This window comes from Cyanistes caeruleus, chromosome 6 (assembly GCF_971803275.1).
Source record: "Cyanistes caeruleus chromosome 6, bCyaCae1.hap1.1, whole genome shotgun sequence".
Classification (NCBI taxonomy): domain Eukaryota; kingdom Metazoa; phylum Chordata; class Aves; order Passeriformes; family Paridae; genus Cyanistes; species Cyanistes caeruleus.
The window spans coordinates 9084219-9104736 of record NC_141706.1 but is presented as its reverse complement, the minus strand read 5'-3'; the positions used below and the strand labels follow the sequence as shown (position 1 = coordinate 9104736).

Below are 20518 nucleotides of genomic sequence, written 5' to 3'. Positions count from 1 at the left end.
CAGCTGAAGGTAACCATAGAAACAAAGAGCCACCAGGCTGCATCCCCTCTCGTTCTGAGCATCACCTGATGGCTACATCACATCTTGGAATTCTGTGCCTGCACTGGATCGAATGTTTTTATTTCCTGCCCTTCAGCAATTTGTATTAATAAACATTAATGGATGTTTAGCATCTTTTAAAATGTAACAGTTATATTCAAAACAGTGCAGTAATTATTTCAAAATTTGTTTTCCCCCATCATCAATTGCACAACAGAATATTTATCCTAAATTTAGTTGATATTTATTACCTTATATCATGAATACGGAGCACACAGAGAGATCAGTTTTCTTTTTCCTGTATTTTTTATAAGCGAATAAATTCCATCTTCCTACACTAGTTAAACCTCTGGATACTTCCTTTGAGGGATCTTAACAGGCAAAAACCACTACTAAATTTGATAAAATCCACTCTTGTTCCCTTTGTGTGCTTCCTCTGGTTTCAGCACCTATAAGGGCTGTTAATGCCTTATTTTCCCAGACAAACTGTACAACAGCCCTTGGAATTCTCTTCCAAGCTCCTTCTGACATGAAATCCCTGGCTGTGATTGTTTTCCCCTGAGCAGATGACTCAAGACAAGCCATGTAGGCTCCTGGAATCATCCAGCCCTAAGCAGTGAAGGTTCAGTGAAGGTTTCTGTGTCCTGCCAGCCGCCAGCAATGCTTGTTTCCCCTGCCCTTGCCCCACTCAATGGGATCTCAATGGGTGTCTCAGACACAAGAATGGGACCTTTGTCATAAAAACCGCCAGGGAAAAAAGCAGCTGATGTTATAGACTCACCAGCATGCTGCATCCAGCTGGGATTCCTGGCATCAATCCTTGCTGGAACATAATTAGCCAGGTAAAACGGGTTCTCCAGTGCCCTGACTCCTTGTTTTACCTTTACTGCTTCCACCTCCATATCTGCTGTCACCATCATGCTGTGACCCAGCTCCCCAGACTACCAGGAACCACCAAAAATCCAAGGGGAGGGAAGAGATGCTCTTTGGTTCACTCCTCTGATCTGCCTGCAAATCTGGTGACAGGGAATCACCAGAATTTGGAAAAAATGTATTAAAATTCCTTATTTCACGACCATGATTTGGCTGGAACATGCTTTAAAATACCCAAGTGACCTGGGTGGTGAGGGATCACTAAATATTTGGGCATCTGGAGATCAAATAAGTAATCAGGGAAAGAGGGAGATGGGTTGAAAGGATTGCAGCCTTTCTTTTCTCCTTTTAGAGAAAATGAGTTACAATGATGAATGGTGAGGTCTGAAACCACAGGAAAAAAAAAATAAAAGAAAAACTAACAAATGCTGAAAAACAGTTTAAAAGGGCAGAATCTAAAAGAAGGCTCTGTTCTTGGCTTTGGTTCAGCCTAAGAAAAGCTGAAGGCTCCAGGCACAGGGGAATTGTGGTGGCATGATTTACAAGCTTCTGTCATCAATGCAATTAAAACGGCCATGCTGATGAAGCAAATGCATCAGGAAACCACTAATTTAGTCATTGTGTTACTACAAGGGAGGAGCCTGAAGCTCCTGACAGCTCCCTGCAACACCAATCCTACACCAGGTTTAGAACCAATGCAAGGATCCGTGTAACACCAGCAGAAGGTGGAGAAATTGGAAATTTTCCCTTTATCCTTGTTGTATTATTGGGAATTAGCTGGAATACTGGAATAACTTGGCCTAAATGAGTTAGAGTTGTACTCTTTGTTTGGGTTGCTAACACTCCATACCCACAATAAATTCTTGATTTTCCATACAAGAAGTGTAACTTCATGGAATATTTGCTCAGTGCTCTGCTCTAACAACGCAACTGACTGTTAAAATTTAGGTGCAAAAAGGCTGAGATTTGGGAGGATTTAGCATCTTGGCAGGAAAAGCACCCAGGAATTACTCTGTGTAAGGGAGGAGATAAAAAATAAGCTTATCTTTTGTCCTTCAGAAGTCATAAATTCAGATTAGCAGCTGAGGGAGAGAGGTGGTGATCTCAAGTTTTATACTTTTGAAAGCAAAACCTGAGTAAGGAAATAAAGGAAAGGATCCCATGATAACATGAGAATACCAGTAGGACTTTCACTAGAAATCATTACAAAGCAGCACCAGAAGAGAGAATTTCCCCCCTTATTCCTGCCCTGCTGCAGTGTCTGCTGCTTTCTGAGTGTGATTCCCTCCTCTGCTCCCCTGGCAGCCAGAGCAGTTTGTGCCCTGACCCTGATAATCCCACGGCAGCCCAAGATCCACTGCAGAATGTGGAATCCCTGCCAGCCATGGCCACACAATGGGGATTTCTGTTCCTTTGTTGGTTGTTTCCCTCATAAAGTTCCTCAGCTCTCAGCTACTGTCCCAGGACTAGGAAAAAAGTGGAATATGGTAGAGTAAAAAATATCTGGAGTAAAAAATATTAAGGAAATCTTTGATAGCAGTTTGTTTTAAATAGAGGGACTGCTGCAGCATTCCCACCTAATCACTGGGTTCCCTCACCTCAGGTTCCAGGCTCCAACCCCCAGTTCCCAGCCCAGCTCTTTCCCACTATGTTTGACTTTATTATTCAATTTATTATTTATTTTTATGTTCAGAGCTCTTCAGCCTTTCCCTCTTGTGAAAGACAGGGAAAACCTGGGGTCCTTTCTCTCCTTAACTTGTTTTTTTTCTCTGGCAGAAAGGAAAAAGGTATCAAAAAGACTATTAAAAGTATCGAAAAGTTTAAAAGTGCAGCTAAATCTGATTTTCACTCTATTTTTCTCCCCAAATCCTCAGTTCCTGCCTTTTTCCTCTTCAGAAAGCTGCTCCAAGTCTTTCCCTTGTTCACTTTTCTCTCCTGCTGCCTCCTTTTTCCACCACATGCCTTGGAGCCATCTGGCTTTACCAAGTGATGGATCTCATACTGTAAACTGGGGGAAAAGGAGGATTTTCCCTGCATCCATGAGCATGGCAGCACAGCTACAGGGCATTTCCATGTGCTGGTGCCAGTCTGCGTGCTGCTGTCAAAGCCTGGTCTTCCTAAAAACCAAATTAAAAGAAACTTATTGGACCTTGCCTCCTCCATAAAACTCAACAAAGGGATGAGACAGCAAACATAGAATATGTCAGGTTTTTGCCACATTTTTAAAGCGTGTTCCTCAGGAAAACAGAACTCCTTTTACATCAAACCAATGCATGACACAGTGTAAATATACCTGAGCTACCAATTTCCCCTGCTTTTTCACCATTCCAGTCTATTCCAGTAAGACAGCCTTCATTGACTCGTTAGCTGAAGAGCAGACATGCCACTTCTACATCTGCTCCCTGCAAAAACTCCTCCACTTCTACATTCCCCCCTTCCCAGACTTCCTTCATGTTCCTCACCCTTTCATGTTCCTCACCTTTTCTGGCCACATCTCGTGACTCTTTGGTTAAACTCAAGGCTTTTATGTCCCGCACACAAGCTCTTTGTGCTGCCAAAGCTACACCGGGCAGCGACCGTAGCCTTTCACCCACTTGGCCATAGAGCACAGCCTGTTCTCCTCTGTTTGCTGGGGCTGGTTTGTGTCCCAGGAGCCAAAGAAAACTCGGAACAAGCACTGCCTGAAGCCTGACAGCCTGGCTGACTGTGCTGCTGGAGGCTGAGAGCAGCAGGGATTATTTTAGAGGCATCTTTCAATGGCTTGTCATTAAGTTATGGTGCCATTTTCCATGGGAAATATCCAGGTGGGGAGTTCTGGATGCTGATTTTGCTTCTTTGTCTGTCTACAGGTAAATCCCAAAATAGACCAACCTCCTTATCAGCTCATTTCATAGAATCAACGTAGAATCCAGGAATGGTTTGGGTTGGGAGGGACCTTGAAGCTCATTCCAATCCAGCCCCTTGCCACAGGCAGGGACACCTTCCACTATCCCAGGTTGCTCCAAGCCCCATTCAACCTGGCCTGGAACACTTCCAGGGATCCCTGTGCCAGGGCCTCAGCACCCTCACAGGGAAGGATTTCTTCCTGACTTGTATCAGGCACACCTACAGGATTAAAATCCCCATATTCAAAGAATTTAGCGAGCTTTTCCCTCATCACAAGCAACAAGTTTCAGGTCCACCTTAATGTGGTGTCTGGCTGTAATTTAGTCTGATCCTTGTCACAGGGTTATTTTGAACCAAACTAAATAAAACTAGCAAGTCTTAGCAAAACATTCCTGTCATTTCTGACTTTCCTCACCCCACACCACAGGCAAAGATTGTTTAACGGGCTGAAGCCATCCTGCAGCATTAACACCAGGCAGAAGCAGAGGAAAGCTCTAGCATGGCTCAGCACAAAGCTAAAGAGAAGAGATTTAGACTGGAAGAAATCCTTCCCTTTGAGGGTGCTGAGGCCCTGGCACAGGTTGCCCAGAGAAGCTGTGGCTGCCCCTGGATCCCTGGAAGTGTTCCAAGACAAGTTGGATGGGGCTTGGAGCAACCTGGGATAGTGGAAGATTTCTCTGTCCATAGCAAGGGATTGGAACCGGATGGTCTTTAAGGTCCTTTCCCATCCAAATCCTTCTGTGATTCTATGGCCAACCCTTTGGGTTCCTTCCCCTGCTTAGGCCCAGCCTCTGCCACTATAGAAATGATTAATAGTCCTCCCACTTATACATGCAAAATAATCACAGGAAAAGATTCCTATCGCCAGGAAAGCTGGGAGTCACACCTGGCTGGCTCTGGAAAGTGGCCACAGGTCCTGTCAGAGGTAAGCAAAGCCACAGGGAAAATGGTCTGTGTTGTTTTTGTCCTTGCAACACCACACCTTGCATAACCTAACGGCGCGGAATTGTGAACAATAAAGTGCCCCACGGCAAGGAAAAGATGGCAAAGATGGCACTGTCCCTGTCAATGAAAGCACAGCCTCGGGCAGGAGAGCTCACCCAGCTCTGCTTGTGACACAGGAAAGCTGTGAAGTCTGGCAGCCACCAGCTGCAGCCTGGCAAAACCAGAGCAAAACAATGCAGATTTCGGGCAGAACAGCAACAGCTCCTTTCTGAGCTCAGCAGTGGGAAGTGGGGTGAGAAGTCTGGGGGGAAAAAAGGCAGGAAAAGGGAGGAAAAGCAGGAAAATAGTATGAAAATGGGGGGGGGGGGGGAAATAAAAAATATAAAAAAGAGTAAAAATTAGTAAAAAAGGGTAAAAGAAAAGAGTAAAAATGGTAAAACAGATTAAAAAGAGAGGGGAAGGAGGAGAAAGAGGGGAAGCAGGAGGGGGGGTGAAGGGAAGAAGAGGGAAAAGAAGTGGAAGGGGTAAAGGCTGGAAGGGGGAAAGGCAGGAAGGGGGGAAAAAGGGAAGAGGGGAGGAAAAAGGGGGGAAGGGGGAAGAAAAGGGGGAAGAGATGACAAAAGGGAGAAAGAGGGAAGAAGAGGAAATGGGGGAAAGGGAGGGAAAGAGGGAAGGGGGAAGGTAGGAAAAGTGGGAAAGAGGACAAGGAGGAAAAGTGGGATAGAGAGAGGAAAAAGAGGAGAAAGGAGAGAAAGGTGGGGAAGGGGAGGGGGAGAAAAGGAAATTAAGAAAAAAATAATAAAGAAAACAGGGAAAAAGAGGGGGAAAAAGAAGGGGAAGGGCAAGAAAAACGACGCGGGGGAAAAAAAAAAAAAAAGTCGGGCTCAGCTCTTTTACAGCAGGAGCCAAAAAACCTCGAGGACACGGATCTCGGAGCGGGAGGTGGAGGAGGAGAAGGAGGCGAGGGGCTCCCACCCTCCCGTCCCCCGGCGGTCCCGGCCCGCAGCCGCTTCGAAAGATCGGGACGGGCCAATGGCCGGGAGTGGGAGGGCGGCGGGACAGCCGGGATTGGCGCTGGGGCTCGGCTGATCCCGCTGGGAAAGCCCCGGGCACCGAGCGGGGCGGACGGGGGGGGATGCCGGGAGAAGGGGGGCGGGATGCCGGGCAGGGGGAGATGCCCGTGGGGAGGAGAACGCTGAGTTTTGGGGGTGGGGGGGGATGCCGGGAGGGAGGAGAATGCCTGGGAGAAAGGATGATGCTGGAAGAGGGAGGGGATGCCGAGGGAGGAGAATGCCCGGGGGTGGGGGGGGGGATGCCCAGAGGGAGGGTGCGAGGGGGGGGTGTGGGTGGAAGGGGCCGAGCTTCCCTCAAAACACAGGGCTATGTGCGAGGATAAAGTGCATCAGTGCGGGGACAGCCAGCCTAGGGGGCACTTCCGAGCAGGCGGAGAGATTCCGAGGGCTGCGAAGCGAGAAACAAAGAGAAGGGAGGACATGAGCGAAGGCAAAGGGAGGGAGCAGGGAACCAGCTGAGTGCAATCCCGCCAGGAAAGCTCCTCCCGTCCGGCACATCCCCGAGGGGCGCAGGGACAGGTTTCCCCCCTTTGGTCGAGAAGACAAAGAATCGAGTGGCCCCATGGGGAAAGGGGGTGAGCAAGGGGGGGATTCGGGGGAGCCGGCGGCGCAGATCCGCTTCTACACCTGGGAGGAGATCCAGAAGCACAACCTGAGGACGGACCAGTGGCTGGTGATAGAGCGCAAGGTTTATAATGTCACCAAGTGGGCAAACAGGCACCCGGGGGGCCACCGAGTGATCAGCCACTGCGCCGGAGAAGATGCCACGGTAAGGACCGACCCCCGCGGCTCTCCCGGCTCCAGCAGCATCCTCTGACAGCTCCTTCCCTCCCTGAAGGGAGCCAGCTGCCTGCTGTCCCCTGTCCCCATCTCCCCAACACCTGGCTCTGCCCTTTAGCCGCTCCCGGCTTGGTTCAAGCTGATGCTGGTCCCCCCCTGGAGCCGTGGTGTTCGGAAGATGGGTTGAGAGGGATTGCTCTGCTTAAATCCTGCTGGTTTGCCTTTGTCTCCTGCTTGTGCCATGCCTCGAGCCCCGAATTCAGGAGCAAAGTTTCCCAAATCTCCCCTTTTCCAGTGTGAGGTGGTGACATGCAGAGTCACGCAGCCAAGCGCAGGGAGGGTTAAACAGAGGCCAGGCTGTGTCTCAAAGTTGCTCCTGTGAGGAGGCTCTAAAACAAGGAGCTTTTTAGTTTTTTTTTTAACCCAGGAGAAAATTCTCTGGAGAATTTGGTTACAGGTTGTTACAGAAAAAAGGAAAAAAAAAAACCCAGCAAACCATTTGCTGCTGCTCCAGCTGCTCCTTCACTGGGTTCAGCCACATCTCAGGTTTCACCAGCGTAAAAGATGTGAAAAACCAAACAACAACAAAAAAAAACCCAGCTTTGAAACAGGAACAAATTAGAAATAAATTGTTTGTTGTCTGGAGTTCCCCTCAAAACCACCTTCCTCAGAAGTGCATCCAGAGAGCATGTTCTTCCCTCAGGGTGTGTTTATGAAATCCAAGCTTCCTCAGAGCTCTTCCCAAAACGTGCAGAGACCAAGCAGGAACAGGAACTGCTGGTCTTCCACGGCTCCTGACACCTTAGCAAGGAGGAGAAGGTTCTATGTGCGACAAAATTATTTGGCAGAGCCTTCCCTTTCCATCAGGCCCCATTTCCCTGCATCCTGTGGTTATTTTTCATTCTTTTCCTTGAAGCACTGATGCATTTTGGCCCTTCTGTCCCTTTTCAGTAAATCCTCTGAATGAATAGCTTTCTCCCTCAAAAAGATGGGGCAGGTTTTGCTTTCAACTGCTTAGACACAGAGCTGCTGAAACAGGAGGAGTTAGACTCCTATCCCCAAGAATTTAACTCAAATATCTCCATTAGCAACCAAAAAGCATCTGCTACTGCAGTTGTCTGGAATCCTTGAAAGGGAGGCTGAAACACAGGTTGGTGGTTCCAGGATTGCTGGTTCTCCTCCCACCTCCCCACCCTACATTGCATCCCACACTCCTCGAAGGCATGGCCTTAAGAACGCTCTGAAATTGTTAAATCACCTCTCCGAGCACTAAACCAGGATTGGCATCAGTTTTGCAGCTTCCCCATGGTGAACAACCATCCCAGAAAACCCTCTCTCATTCAGGGGGAGAAAGGCTTGGCCTTGACCCTGTGTAAGTTCAGGTTGGATTTTAGGAAGAAACCCTTCCCTGTGAGGGTGGGGAGGCCCTGGCACAGGTTGTCCAAAGAAACTGTGGCTCCCCCATCCCTGGAAGTGTTCCAGGCCAGGTTGCACAGGGTTTGGAGTTACCTGGTCTTTGGAAGGTGTCCTTGCCCATGGCAAGGGAGTGGAATGAGAGGATTTTTGAAGTCCCTTCCAACCCAAACCATTCCATGGGTTTCTGATATTTTTTTTAAACATAACATCTGAGTCTGGGCCAACCTGTTCTGCGGTCACCTCATGCCCAGAGCACAAAGGCAGGGACACTGCAGTGTCTCTGTCCCAGAGGTGGAGATGTCGCAGGGATGTAAAAGAAAATCCTTATGCTGACTGCTCTAAGCACTCCCAATGCTCAAGTACAGATCATGTCTCAATTATACAAAGCTTTTTTTTCTCACCAAAAGCAGCTGGAATAATTCCCACATCCCATAAAACACTTTGGCTTATTTGGTCAGTAGATCACAAAGTTGTGAGGTCAAGTGCCAATATCACACAGCATTTCCCAGGGATTATCTTTTACCTTAAGCTTTTTATCTCCTGCAGTACAGAAGAGAGAACAATTCCAAAATTCAGGTGCTATCTTATATTTTGGACCTATTAGCACAAGAGCTTCATGAGATACACGTAACAAAAATCCAATCCTTCCATCATTTGCAGGATCTCCAGGCAGTGAGCACCCAATCAGACCTCCAAAGACTTTTTTATTGCCAGCAGTTAAAATAACACTGAATCAACATTTTTTAATGCTTCTTATGTGTCACCCTCTGTTTCCCTTTCTTCCCCCCCTTTTTTTTTTCACCCAAAACTGCAGAGCCTTGCAGTAGGCACAGTCAGCTATTCACTTCCCCCCTCATTCTGCTTTTCCTTCCTCTTTCACATCTTTTGCAAATTGTTCCAGAGGGGGAAACAAGGCACCAGAGTCAACATTTCAGTGACACATTTATGGGTCCAAGTTCCTATTGATTTTGGTGGACTTTGGGTTTTAGGTTGTTGCCTGGCATTTTTTAACTCCAGACTTTTAATGGAGGGCAGCTCACAGAAAGGTCAGCTGGACACAGGGAGCACTTTTCTGTCTGCCCTTTCTCTTCAGAGCCAGGAGGGGGATATTAGTTGGTCCCCACAATTGTTAGGCAATGGGACAAAGGTGGAAATGCTGGAGGCATGGTTCTCCTGACTTCTGCTTTTAATGATTTTTTTTTTTTCCATACTCTCTTAGCACTTCATGGAACCAATCTTTCCTGTTCTCCCAGGTGAATTCCACGAGCTGACTCCAGTTCTGTGCAGTGAGGAAAGGGCAAGGACAGAGTGAGGGTTTCTGATCTGGGTCAGCTTTCTGTCCCAGCTGCTGTCCTTGGGGTTAAAATTCCAGTTGTGCCATGTGAAAGGATCTGGCCAAGATCTCACTATGAGCATCAGGCACCTGTGGGATACAGGCAGACAAAAATATGTGGAAAGTGGAAGGAATAGAGAAAAAGAAGAGCCAGATAAACTCATGAACGCCAGGATCAAAATGACTCCACAAACAAGGCATTATTTTTCTGAAAAGTCACCACTCTTTCCTCAGCTGTTTTACTGCTGGGACTGCCAGACCTGGCCAAAACACCCAGGAATATTTTTTGAGTTTGCAATCACATCCAGCTTCACTCACCAGAGTCAGCCCCTCTCTTGACTTGCCTCCAGGAGCAGACTTTCCAAGGGTATTTATATCCTAGGAGGGATTTGCACAAATTCCCCTCTGCCTACCTTCTAAGGGAATTAACAGGATTTAAGTATTTAGTTGCTTAGAAAGAATTTCTTGAGGTGCCTTTCACCATATGGCTGGATGCCATCCCAGGTCTCACCATTCCCAGGACAGCAAATTCATCAGGCTTTAGTGGAATTAATGTCCCAAAAAGCAATCACAGAGCTGGAGGTCACCTGGCCCCCCTCTTCCACAGGTTCCACAACTGCTGGAGGTGGGTGGGAATGACACAGTGAATAGGAAGCACATCTTAGTCCTGGATCTCACACTGTTCCTCCCGTTTCCACTCCAGGATGCATTCCAGGCCTTCCATATCAATCCCACCTTGGTGCAGAAGTTTCTCAAGCCTCTGCTTATTGGAGAACTCGCTCCAGGGGAGCCCAGCCAGGACCGAGACAAAAATGTGAGTATTTATTCCTCGGTTGGGGTTCAGAGTAGTTATTCCCACATTTTTTTCCCTCTTGGGATGCTCTCCAAAGAGGGAGAGAAATTCTCAGTGACTGAACATCTCCATGTAGCCCTACTTTCTATTCTATCATGGATTCAAATATATGTGGAAAGGAGGTGACACTTTTGGCTGTACAAACCTTTTCTTTCCCACAGAGCCAGCAACAGCCAATTTCTGGCATCCCATTCCAGGCACCCAGGCTGGACTGAGCCCATCCTGAAGGGAAATGGGAACTGAGACACGTAGAATGGGAAATGTGCACCAGCCTCTGGTGACTCTGGTCCCTTCTTCTGCTCCGTTGCTGGTGACCAAGCTCCAAAACACAAGTCCCCAGATGTCTCATTCTGGTGGCCTTGCTAAGGAGCAGCAGCCACTGCCCATCCTCAGGGCAGCTCTGTATCCCTGCTCATCCATTATTCAGGCCCAGAGCGTAGCACAACTGGCTGTGGCCAGGAAACTCAATCCTGCCCTGTTCTTTGTGGCTGGCCATGATTGTGATATATCTGTGTCACTCACAATAGAGGGGACAACGCTGGCCCCCAGTGACCCAGGAATGCTCCTCATGGATGGCTGCACAGGAGCTGGCCCTTGGATTGAACGGATGACGGGTGATAGTGGGTGCTCATTATAGAGCTCTGGAATTAGGCACAATAGCACTGAATTCCCTCTTGCTCTGGCTTCTCCTTAGTGCTTAGGAAATTCATTCAGAGAAGAGCCATCAGGTGATATGACACTCAGCAGAGCTTGGATTACTCTCCTGGCTCCAGGTCCAAAAGGTCAGGATGTGGGCTCAGACTGGCCAGTTTATTCACAGGAATATAGGGCAAAAAGCTGGAATATGGGGCCAGGGTCCTTAGGATGGAGCTCATCCTTCCTCCATCCATCCATCCATCCATCCATCCATCCATCCATCCCACAACTCAGTCAGGCTCACTTCCAAGCCTCACCCTGCTCTTGCCTGTCCTATTGCAGTCCCAGCTGGTGGAGGATTTCCGGACCCTGCGGAAGACGGCGGAGGACATGAACCTGTTCCGAGCCAGCCCCTTGTTCTTCTCCCTTTACCTGGGCCACATCATTGCCATGGAAGTTTTGGCTTTGCTCATGCTTTCTTACTTTGGGACCGGCTGGATCACAACCCTCATCCTTGCCTGCATCCTTACAACTTCCCAGGTAACAAAGAGAGATCTTCCTCACACTCCCAACGTGCCCTCCATCTCCATTTCTTTCCTGCTCAGCTCGGATTCCCAATAGCTTCCTAACTATTTGATTTCCCCTCATCCCAGGCCCAGGCAGGGTGGCTGCAACATGATTTTGGACACCTCTCTGTCTTCAAGAAGTCTTCCTGGAACCACATCGTCCACAAGTTTGTCATTGGACACCTGAAGGTAAAGGGAATTATGGAGCCAGGGAATTCTGGGAATTCTACTCTGGCTGCGGCAGAGTAGGTAAGGGAGGCTCTCAACCTTCCCAGAGTGAGCAGAGGCACAAAAAAAGTCAGTGACCATTGCCCATGGAGCAGCCTGGGCTAGTGGAAGGTGTCCCTGCCCGTGGCAGGGGTTAGGGACTGGATGAGCTTTAAATTCCCTTCCAACCCAAACCATTTCAGGATTTTCTGGGAAGACACAGTAACTTGCTCAGAGTGCATTTACTCTGTGTTCTTTCAAGACGGATGATCCTTAGGGATCCCGCTGGAAGCAGCAGTCTCATAGCAACCAACAAGTCCACCACTCCCTGCTTGCTGCTCTTTCCAAAGCAAATCCCACTTTGGCCACAATCTGAGTCGCACCACTTTAGTTCCTATAAATGATTGGGTAATCCCACCTTTGGAGCAGCTCTCCATGGATGAAAATTCCGTGTTCTCCTTGCCCAGGGTGCCTCTGCAAACTGGTGGAACCATCGTCACTTCCAGCACCACGCCAAGCCCAACATCTTCCAGAAGGATCCAGATGTGAACATGCTGCACATTTTTGTCCTGGGAGACACACAGCCTGTTGAGGTAAGGAAAAGCAGGGAAAGCATGGAAAACTACTGTCCGAGAGGGCCTCAGAGAGTGGTTGCACAAATCCAGGAGTTGGCTCCCATTGTTATGACTTACGCAGGCAGGACTTCCAGGAATGCTAGAAAGGAAATGCTTAATCCAGGGGTTTCGTCTGGCTACTTCGTCTGACAGGAGTTTGGAGCCAATCCTTGGGCTGAGGAACAGCATTGACTACTAATTCCCAATCCATTTCCTGTGCTGACCACAGGAGAAAGTGTCCTGGGTTAACTCAGGAAAAATAACACAGATGGGACTGGAGAGAAAGCAAAAAGCCACTAAAGGCCACTTTATCCTGCTGGCTTAAAGTGCTAACATGAGAGGGAAATACCGTGTTCCTCAGTACTCCAGCAGGAACATTTCAAAACTGACCTTCCATTTCCATAGCAAATATCTTCCAGCATCAAGTGATTTTAATTTTAATTCAATCCACCCCTCCAGAGCAAAAATATTTACTGCCTGTTTATAAAAGCCTACCCAAAGCACTTAAATCATGGTGTTTTTCACAATGAAACAAGGATTTCTAGTTTTAGAAACCAAATCCCAAGAAAATGGACAAGCAGCAAAGACAACACAGAGAAATACAACATTAAATATGGTTTCACAGCCAGATTTTGTATTCTTGAGAAAGCAGACCATGGTTCTACTACTTAAAGGAAAACCTAAACATTTGTGATAACAAGGAAAACTGGATTTCCACCTCAAAATATCTGATATTAGGCCAGAATCAGTCTATCCCAATATTCTCACATTGGTATAAAATCCTTTTCCAAATGATGCCAAGCACACAGCCTTGCAGAGCTCAGCCCAAAGGGAATAATGTGCCTGATTTATTTGTGTTACAAGCTTTCCCTTCCAAAAAATCAGACTTTATGCCTGTCACATTCATATTAATAAAGATGGAGATGCTGGCAGCTCTTCTTCCAGACAGGAATGGCAGAAGGTGAAGTGCATCAAAATCCCATCAAGTAAATAGAAATTATCTTTAAAAACCTAACACAATGACAAAGTCAGGACATTTAATCACACCAAGTCTCTTTTTACCTCCTGGTGGGAATTCAGTCAAAACTCCCTGGTCAATAAATTAAGAATTATTGCAGAGAATCTGCTCTTATCTGAGAATGTCCCAATCCCAGGCTGAGCTGTCTCTTTGTGTCCTGCAGTATGGCAAGAAGAAGCTGAAGTACCTGCCTTACAACCACCAGCACGAGTACTTCTTCCTCAGTGAGTATCCACCCTCCTCTCTTTCCTTTTCCTGGAATGCCACTTGTCCTTTCCAGCCCTCACTGTGTGAGCAGAGCAACTCCTCAAATCCCAGCTCATCCCACCCTTCCTCAGGACCCTCTGCAGGTCCCAGAATCAGCTCAGGGATATCCAAGCACCTGGAGCATTGCCTTATAGAGCAAGGGGATGTAAAACAGCTTAGGCTGGGAATAACCTCCATGTGAGAGGCTCTGTGGGAAAACTGCACGTTCCCAGTTCCATGGAACAGTCTCTCATGTCACACACCTTCCCACCCCTCTGATGGCCAAACCATTTCCCTTTGCCTTGCAGTCTTCCCGCCTCTGCTCATCCCCGTGTATTTCCAAATCCAAATCATCTCGACCATGATCAAGCGCAGGTTCTGGGCGGTGAGTGAAACATCTCCTCCATCCTTATGGGGTCTGGCTGGAAACTGGAGCAGAGAGGGAGTCCAGGGGGCAGGCAGGAATTACCTACCCAGTGTTCCCAACATCATCAGCAAGGACACATTATCCAAGATGGGCAAAGTGATACCTGGTGTTTTCTCTGTCCCCCCAGGACCTGGCCTGGGCCATCAGCTACTACCTGCGCTACTTCATCACCTTCATCCCATTCTACGGCATCCTGGGATCCCTGTGTCTCCTCACGTTTGTCAGGTAGGGGATCCCTGCTGCTCTCCCATCCCTCCAGTGCTGTCTGAGCCTGGCCTCAGCTCTGCTGTGTCCCACTGCTTCACTTCCCTGTCAGCATCAACAAGTTCCAGCTCCTCTGGAACTCTTCCTGCATCTTCCCCTGCCCCGTGATGGTCCAGTCAGGATTCTCCTGCCTTTCCTCATCATTCCTTATTCTCACACACTGCTGACCCCACTTTGGTCACGGCTGGACCCTCACAGAGTGCCTCATCCCACTCTCTTCCCAGCTGACTGTGGAAGTAATTCTGTGCATGCTCCAAAACTGAAATCAAGCTGGAAAACTTATCACAAGCAGCCCATTATTGCCAAAATTTTTGATGAAACTCATAATACAAGAAAAAAAAAAAGCAAAATTGCAAAACTGGATCATCTACTCTTGCAGAAAACAGCCTGGAACAAGGATGATTCCAGGCAATTCCCTGTCAACACCCATCCAAGTCTCTGCTGCTCCCTGCAAACCCCACTCTAATTACCTGATGTCCTCACATCCAATAGAAATTGTCATGATTTTTCTTGGTTTTGCAGGTTTCTGGAGAGTCACTGGTTTGTGTGGGTCACCCAGATGAATCACATTCCAATGGAAATTGATTCTGAGAAGCACAGAGACTGGCTGAGCTCCCAGGTAACTGGGAGGAGGGAAAAACACCCCTGACTCACCCCAAAATGGGATTTATTCAAAGAGTATGAGAGTTACCACCACCCCCAGTGATACCACCACCCCTTACTAGGATAGAATGTCTTGTCCATGACTTCTCCCATAAAGGTGTTCTTCCCAGAGCCAGCAGCAATGCTGGGGAAAGACATGGAATTCCAAAGTTCTGCAATTACTTTGACAATCGAAAGGTTACCTGCTCCCGGAGGGAAGTTGAGCGGAGGGCTGACTGTGGTGACTGAAGCTGGACGTGACTGCAAATCCAAAAAGCATTCCTGTGTGTTTTGGCCACAGATCTACACAGGCCTGTAGATCCCAGCAACAAAATAGCTGAGGAAAAAATGTTGACTCTTCATTTTGGAGCCTGCCTTTGTCCTTTCGTTCTGGAAGATGAGTAATTGAGTGCTTCCTTTCCTCTTCTTTATTCTAGAACCATACTCTTGATATTGTGGCAGTTCTATCTCCCTGCAAATCCAAGTAAAATGTGTGAGGGAGAAACCTAATCAAAAGTTTAGTTGAATTTTAAGAATTTGAAGAAAAAACTATCTATTTTTATGATCATTAATGGCAAGAATACCTAAGAAATATTCTCAGAATATCGACTAAAGGCAAACTGGGCAATAACTACACAGGGATGGGAAGCTTTGTGTCCATGCATTTTCCTCCTGTTTTCCACCTTGGTACTGCTGTCAACCCTCTGATCTCCAATGAGAGAGGTTGAGATTTAGGAATCTGGGCTTGGGCTGCTCCATTACTTCACCACCAGTGAGAGTTTGATTACCTGAGGCCCTGAGGGAGGATTAAAGCTCCCCTTGCTACACCCAGCAGGCCCAGCATGGCAGGCTCTGCACCCCCAGAGTTCAGGGAAGAGGAATTTCACCCTGGTTTTGGGATGAGCCATCCCTAACACTTGCTGTTTTCTCTCTCCCTGGCAGATAGCAGCAACCTGCAACATTGAGCAGTCCTTTTTCAATGACTGGTTCACCGGGCACCTGAACTTCCAGATCGAGCACCAGTGAGTACAGAGCCAGCATCGTGAGGGCGCTGCCAGCTTGTCACAGCCCAGGGGAGGGAATTATCCCATGGGGAAGGATTGTATGGCAAGGAAACAGAGTTTCAGACTATGCAGGTGTGGCAGTTGTGGCTGCCCCATCCCTGGAAGTGCTCTGGCTGAGGTTGGACGGGGCTTGGAGCAGAACGCGTTAGTGGAAGGTGACCCTGCCCATGGCAGGGCAGAAACTGAATGAGCTTTACAATCCCTTCCCACCCAAACCATTCCATGATAGTCTGCTTCTATTACAGCCATGACATTTTTCTCTCTTTCTCCAAAGCTTTCACTTTCACAACCTTAATTTAGGGTTTAATTAGGAGTTGTCATTATGCGTCTACCAGTTACAAAAGCTGTGGGCTCAAATCCCAAGCATCCACCTCAGAAAACTCTCCTCCCCTAAAGCACTCCAGTGTTTTATAGAGAGTGGGACTGTGTAGGATGCACGGTACCAGATTCTAGAAAAAATATGGAAAACAGGGCCATATGGACAGTCTGTTGCCAATGGCAACAGCAAATGTAAAAGAAATAGCTTTTAGGGTGAGGCTGGCTGTTTTGGGAGCCAGCTTAAGAAATCTCCATGGAAGAGCATAGGGCAAGGTGCCCCCAAAGTCCCTCTTTACCTGCTTCCAGAAGTGGAAAAGCAGGTCAGTGGGAATTCAGTTCAGCAGGAAACAACTATTCCCAGAGGAATGAGTGGCCATCTCTGAGGCTGTTCCCTCATTCCTGCTGCCCTCTCATTTCACTCGTATCCCTTCTTGCACAAACTGGATTTCAGTGTGTCCTGAGCATGGCTTTGCTTTGAGGCATGACAGGAAAATCAGTTTTCACCACCTCCTTGAGACGGAGGAGTGTAAAGCAGGGGTGTCTCTGTGCCTCCCTTTCCAGCCTGAGGAGGAGGCAGCAACAATGAGTCCCTGAGGATACAAACCCTAATGCCCATCCCTTGTTGCTTGTCTTGTGAGTTTTCTCAGCTTTGTTTCCTCTCTCTCCTCTCCAGCCTGTTTCCAACAATGCCACGGCATAACTTCTGGAAGGTGAAGCCTTTGGTGAAGTCACTATGTGCCAAGTATGGAGTCCAGTATGAGGAGAAGCCTCTCGGGAAAGCATTCGTAGACATCGTTGGGTAAGGCCCTCCTGATCCCACCTGCAGCTCATTTTTCCAGGGACACCTGATATCTTCTAGCACAGAGGATCCAGGACATGGCAGATCCTTAAGAAATTTGTGTTGTTGCTGTCAAAGGATCAAACACTTGACCTTTAGACAGGTACAAACCTGATCGTGGCATTTGGGATCATGGTGCTCAACAGAGCTGGGGTCGATCTTAGAGGGCTTTTCCACACTTAAGGATTCTGGCTTTTATATCACCCTTTTCCGACAGCTGCCAGCAGATCTCCTGCTGCAAAGTGAGATGAATCAAAGGGAAACAGGTCAGGTTACAGCCCCTGATGTGTCTCCTGAGAGCTCTGCCAGCAGCAACAGGCGATTCCCTACAGGCAGAGCTGGAGACCGGTCTAACAGTCCTTGTCAGCAGCCTCGGTGATAATGTTGCTGTCTCAGTTCCTCCGAGGGGAATAATTCATGGCGGGGAACATGAGAAAGCTCTGCAGTCCAGGCACCTCCAGCACAAACCCCTCTGAACATGGGCAGATTAAAGTGGGGTGACCACAATGGCAGGAGAGCTGTTTCCAGACCTGCTTTTGTCCTCAAATCCAGTTAGGACAGGGCCATGCAGCACCAAGGCACAGCAGAGTGAAGCCTGCAGGCTCCCAGGAGAATTCACAGCTCCTTCCAGTTCCTAAAAGGGCTCCAAAGGAGCTAGAGAGGGACTTAGGGCACAGGTCTGGAGTGACAGGACAAGGGGGAATGGCTTCACACTGACAGAGGGTGGGTTTTATGATTGATATTAAAATTCAGTAACAGCCTTCTGTGCAGGAGAAACATAACAGAAGCAAGATTCCCAAACTTCTCCTTTTCTTCCCACAGGTCCCTGAAGAAATCTGGAGATCTCTGGCTGGATGCTTATCTCCATAAGTGATCATGAATCTTTCTGGGGAGGTGTGAGTGAGTGGGAGGGATGGGGGGGCATGGGGGGGAATCACAACTTGTGTCTTTTACTCTCAGATCTGTCTAAATCCACGGTTGGAGAGGAGTTTCTGTCTTGTCAGCTGCTTCTGGTTCAGGCCCAGACAACCTGTTTTAATCCAGGCAGATTTAAAATGTGCTCCAGAGAGTGGAAAGCGAGGCCAGCAAAGAAGGGAAGGTTGGGAGAGGATGATGAGGAATGTTTAAAAAAGGGGCATTAATGTCTGACCTTGACCTTCTTTTCACATGATTTGTTCTCATTCTGCCTAAACCACACAAACCCTGATTCACACCTAAGGGTTTTTAGGCCTCAGTGAGTTCTTGCAATCCAAGGACACCCCAGTCAGCTCATGCCTCTTTTCCCATGTTTGTGTGAAAGAGGAATCACATCCCACAGGACCAGCAGCTGCTGGACTGTGCTTCCAGCCTTGTCCAGAACCCAGCTCCCTCCTTTCCCTGCCTCCTTCCCTTCTCTAATCATAGCATCCCTCTAGTGCAAGCTGTGACCCTGGCCCTGCACAGCTAACCCCTAACCATAGCAGGGTTAACATAGCCGTGGTTTTAGGATCAGCCCCTCTTCCCAGGGCTCTGTAGAAGATTTCTGGGTTATAAATAGCAGAATATCTCCTTTAGAAGAGGTTCTGTTTTCTTTTTAATGAGGAGCAGGTCTGACACATCGAATAACCAGCAAATCACACAAAAGACCAAAACAATCACAGAAGCAAAAAGTGCTAATTGCTCCTCAGTGCTCCAGGGGAACCACAAATGGCCTTTTTACCATCCTGCCCTGCAGAAACCCAGAGTCCTGCCTGTCTGCACATGCCTGGCAGGCACCGATCCTCTTCTTGCCTGCCCGAGGCCAGGAGCCATGGCACTGTTCACCCCTCCCTTGGGAACAATCACAGAAGGAAAGGAGTTCTCCCTGAAAAAGGAGGAGCTGCTCAAACAGACAATCCCAGCTGGAATCAGCCCTGCCCAGGCTGTGCTGCTGACGTGAGAGCTTTGGAGAACGCTCTTACAACTTGTCTAAAACTCTATTTTCTGCCAAGCGCCTAATTACCAAAATTCACTAATGGCTGATCGGGCTGTCAACTTATGGTTGAAGCTTCCAGGTGCTTCTGGAGCAGGTACCTGACCCCAAATAAACCAGGGGTTCAGGTTCAGCTGCAACACTACAGAAGAGATATTTGGTTTAGGACAAAGGGCCGTGGTTCCAAAAGCAGCCTCCATCCAGCACCATCATCTGCCTCGGTGCTCCCTGGAAACACCAGGAGGGAGACTCTGGTTACTTTGCACGCCTCATTACTTCCCTCAGCTCTGAAACTGGATCTTCTCTATCAAATCCCTGAATCCTAGCAGCATCACACAGAATCAGCAAGGTGCTTCATCATGAACAGAGATGACTCTGGGACTGTGGCCAGCATTGTGAAAAAAATAAAAAAAATAATGAATTCCCTCCCTGAGTCTTTGGAGAATAAAATGAGATTTTATCTTTGCTTACAGATAAGGAATGAATGTTTAGGGTGAAAAGCTACAGAAATAACATCCTTCTGGATGCTGTGATTTTCCAGGCAGGTAGTAAGGAGCTAGCCTGGAATTTGGCTAACCTCATCAGTATTGCCTTAATTTGTGCACCCCATCCTTGAATGTACCTCACTGTGCTCCAGCAAGGATGACCATGAGTACAGTAGCATCAACAGCGAAAGTTTTTAAATGTCCAGCTTATTTTTCTGACAGCCCTTGCATTTTTTGTCTTATTTCCAGAGCAAATATTTTCCTCCTTAGCCCTGTTCTCCTCTCCTCTCCTCTCCTCTCCTCTCCTCTCCTCTCCTCTCCTCTCCTCTCCTCTCCTCTCCTCTCCTCTCCTCTCCTCTCCTCTCCTCTCCTCTCCTCTCCTCTCCTCTCCTCTCCTCTCCTCTCCTCTCCTCTCCTCTCCTCTCCTCTCCTCTCCTCTCCTCTCCTCTCCTCTCCTCTCCGTTGATCTTGGGGAAAAGATCAGCTCTCAGGCAAATGGGCATTTTTTTCCCAGAAAAAACTTATTATTTTTCCAGGCAAAGCCTCTCTGGCTCATGTAGCTTTTTCCTCTACTTCCAAAAAATTCCAGCTATCTGGGAATTTGAGTTGTTTTCTATGTGCCTTGATTCCTTGTTGACATCAAGTGTTACAGGCCAGATTAGATGAAGTTTGGAGCAACCTGATCTAGGGAAGGTCTTCCATGGCAGGAGGGTGGAATTGAATGATCTTTATTGTCCCTTCCAACCCAAACCATTCCATGATTCTAGAAGCTCTCCACTCTTTAACTGGAGCATGTCAAAGAGATCACTGACAAAGAGCCCTGGAAGTCTGGATCAATCTGCTTTGTTATCATTGTTCTCCAAGTAAAATTACTTTTATCTGGAGATATTCCAGAAGTTTCAGTAAGACTGGAAATGTAGATGGATATAAACTTCCCATGAGCTTTGTCTCCAAGGCAGCAATGAGTGAGAGACGAGCAGGTTAAAATCTGCCATCATAATGACCAAAACACAGAATTTTCAGCACAGCTTTGCCCAGCTTTCT

At 47.8% G+C, this 20518-nt stretch overlaps 2 protein-coding genes across 3 annotated transcripts in view; one reads left to right on the top strand and one right to left on the bottom strand.

Moving 5' to 3' along the window:
• Positions 1-6039: 6039 nt before the first annotated feature.
• Positions 6040-19415, top strand: FADS2 (fatty acid desaturase 2). The gene is made up of 12 exons (XM_023928742.2): positions 6040-6585; positions 10049-10159; positions 11177-11374; positions 11488-11589; positions 12075-12200; positions 13403-13463; positions 13794-13870; positions 14040-14137; positions 14699-14795; positions 15761-15840; positions 16874-16999; positions 17861-19415. The coding sequence occupies exons 1-12, from the start codon at positions 6379-6381 to the stop codon at positions 17910-17912; spliced, it is 1335 nt and encodes a 444-aa protein (XP_023784510.1). The 5' UTR covers positions 6040-6378; the 3' UTR covers positions 17913-19415.
• Positions 8697-20518, bottom strand: part of RAB3IL1 (RAB3A interacting protein like 1) — a 42561-nt gene continuing 30739 nt past the window's right edge. Inside the window, exons 12-13 of one of the 2 annotated variants that reach the window (XR_015288540.1) lie at positions 15022-15290; positions 8697-9435 (exon numbers count right to left, since the gene is read on the bottom strand). Coding sequence is in view for 1 of the 2 variants with exons in the window: in XM_086894870.1 (XP_086750996.1) it covers positions 15283-15290 (8 nt within the window). In the remaining variant the exon portion in view is untranslated. Of the gene's footprint in view, positions 9436-12836; positions 15291-20518 lie in introns of those variants that run through there. The other variant, XM_086894870.1, reaches the window with a different exon arrangement.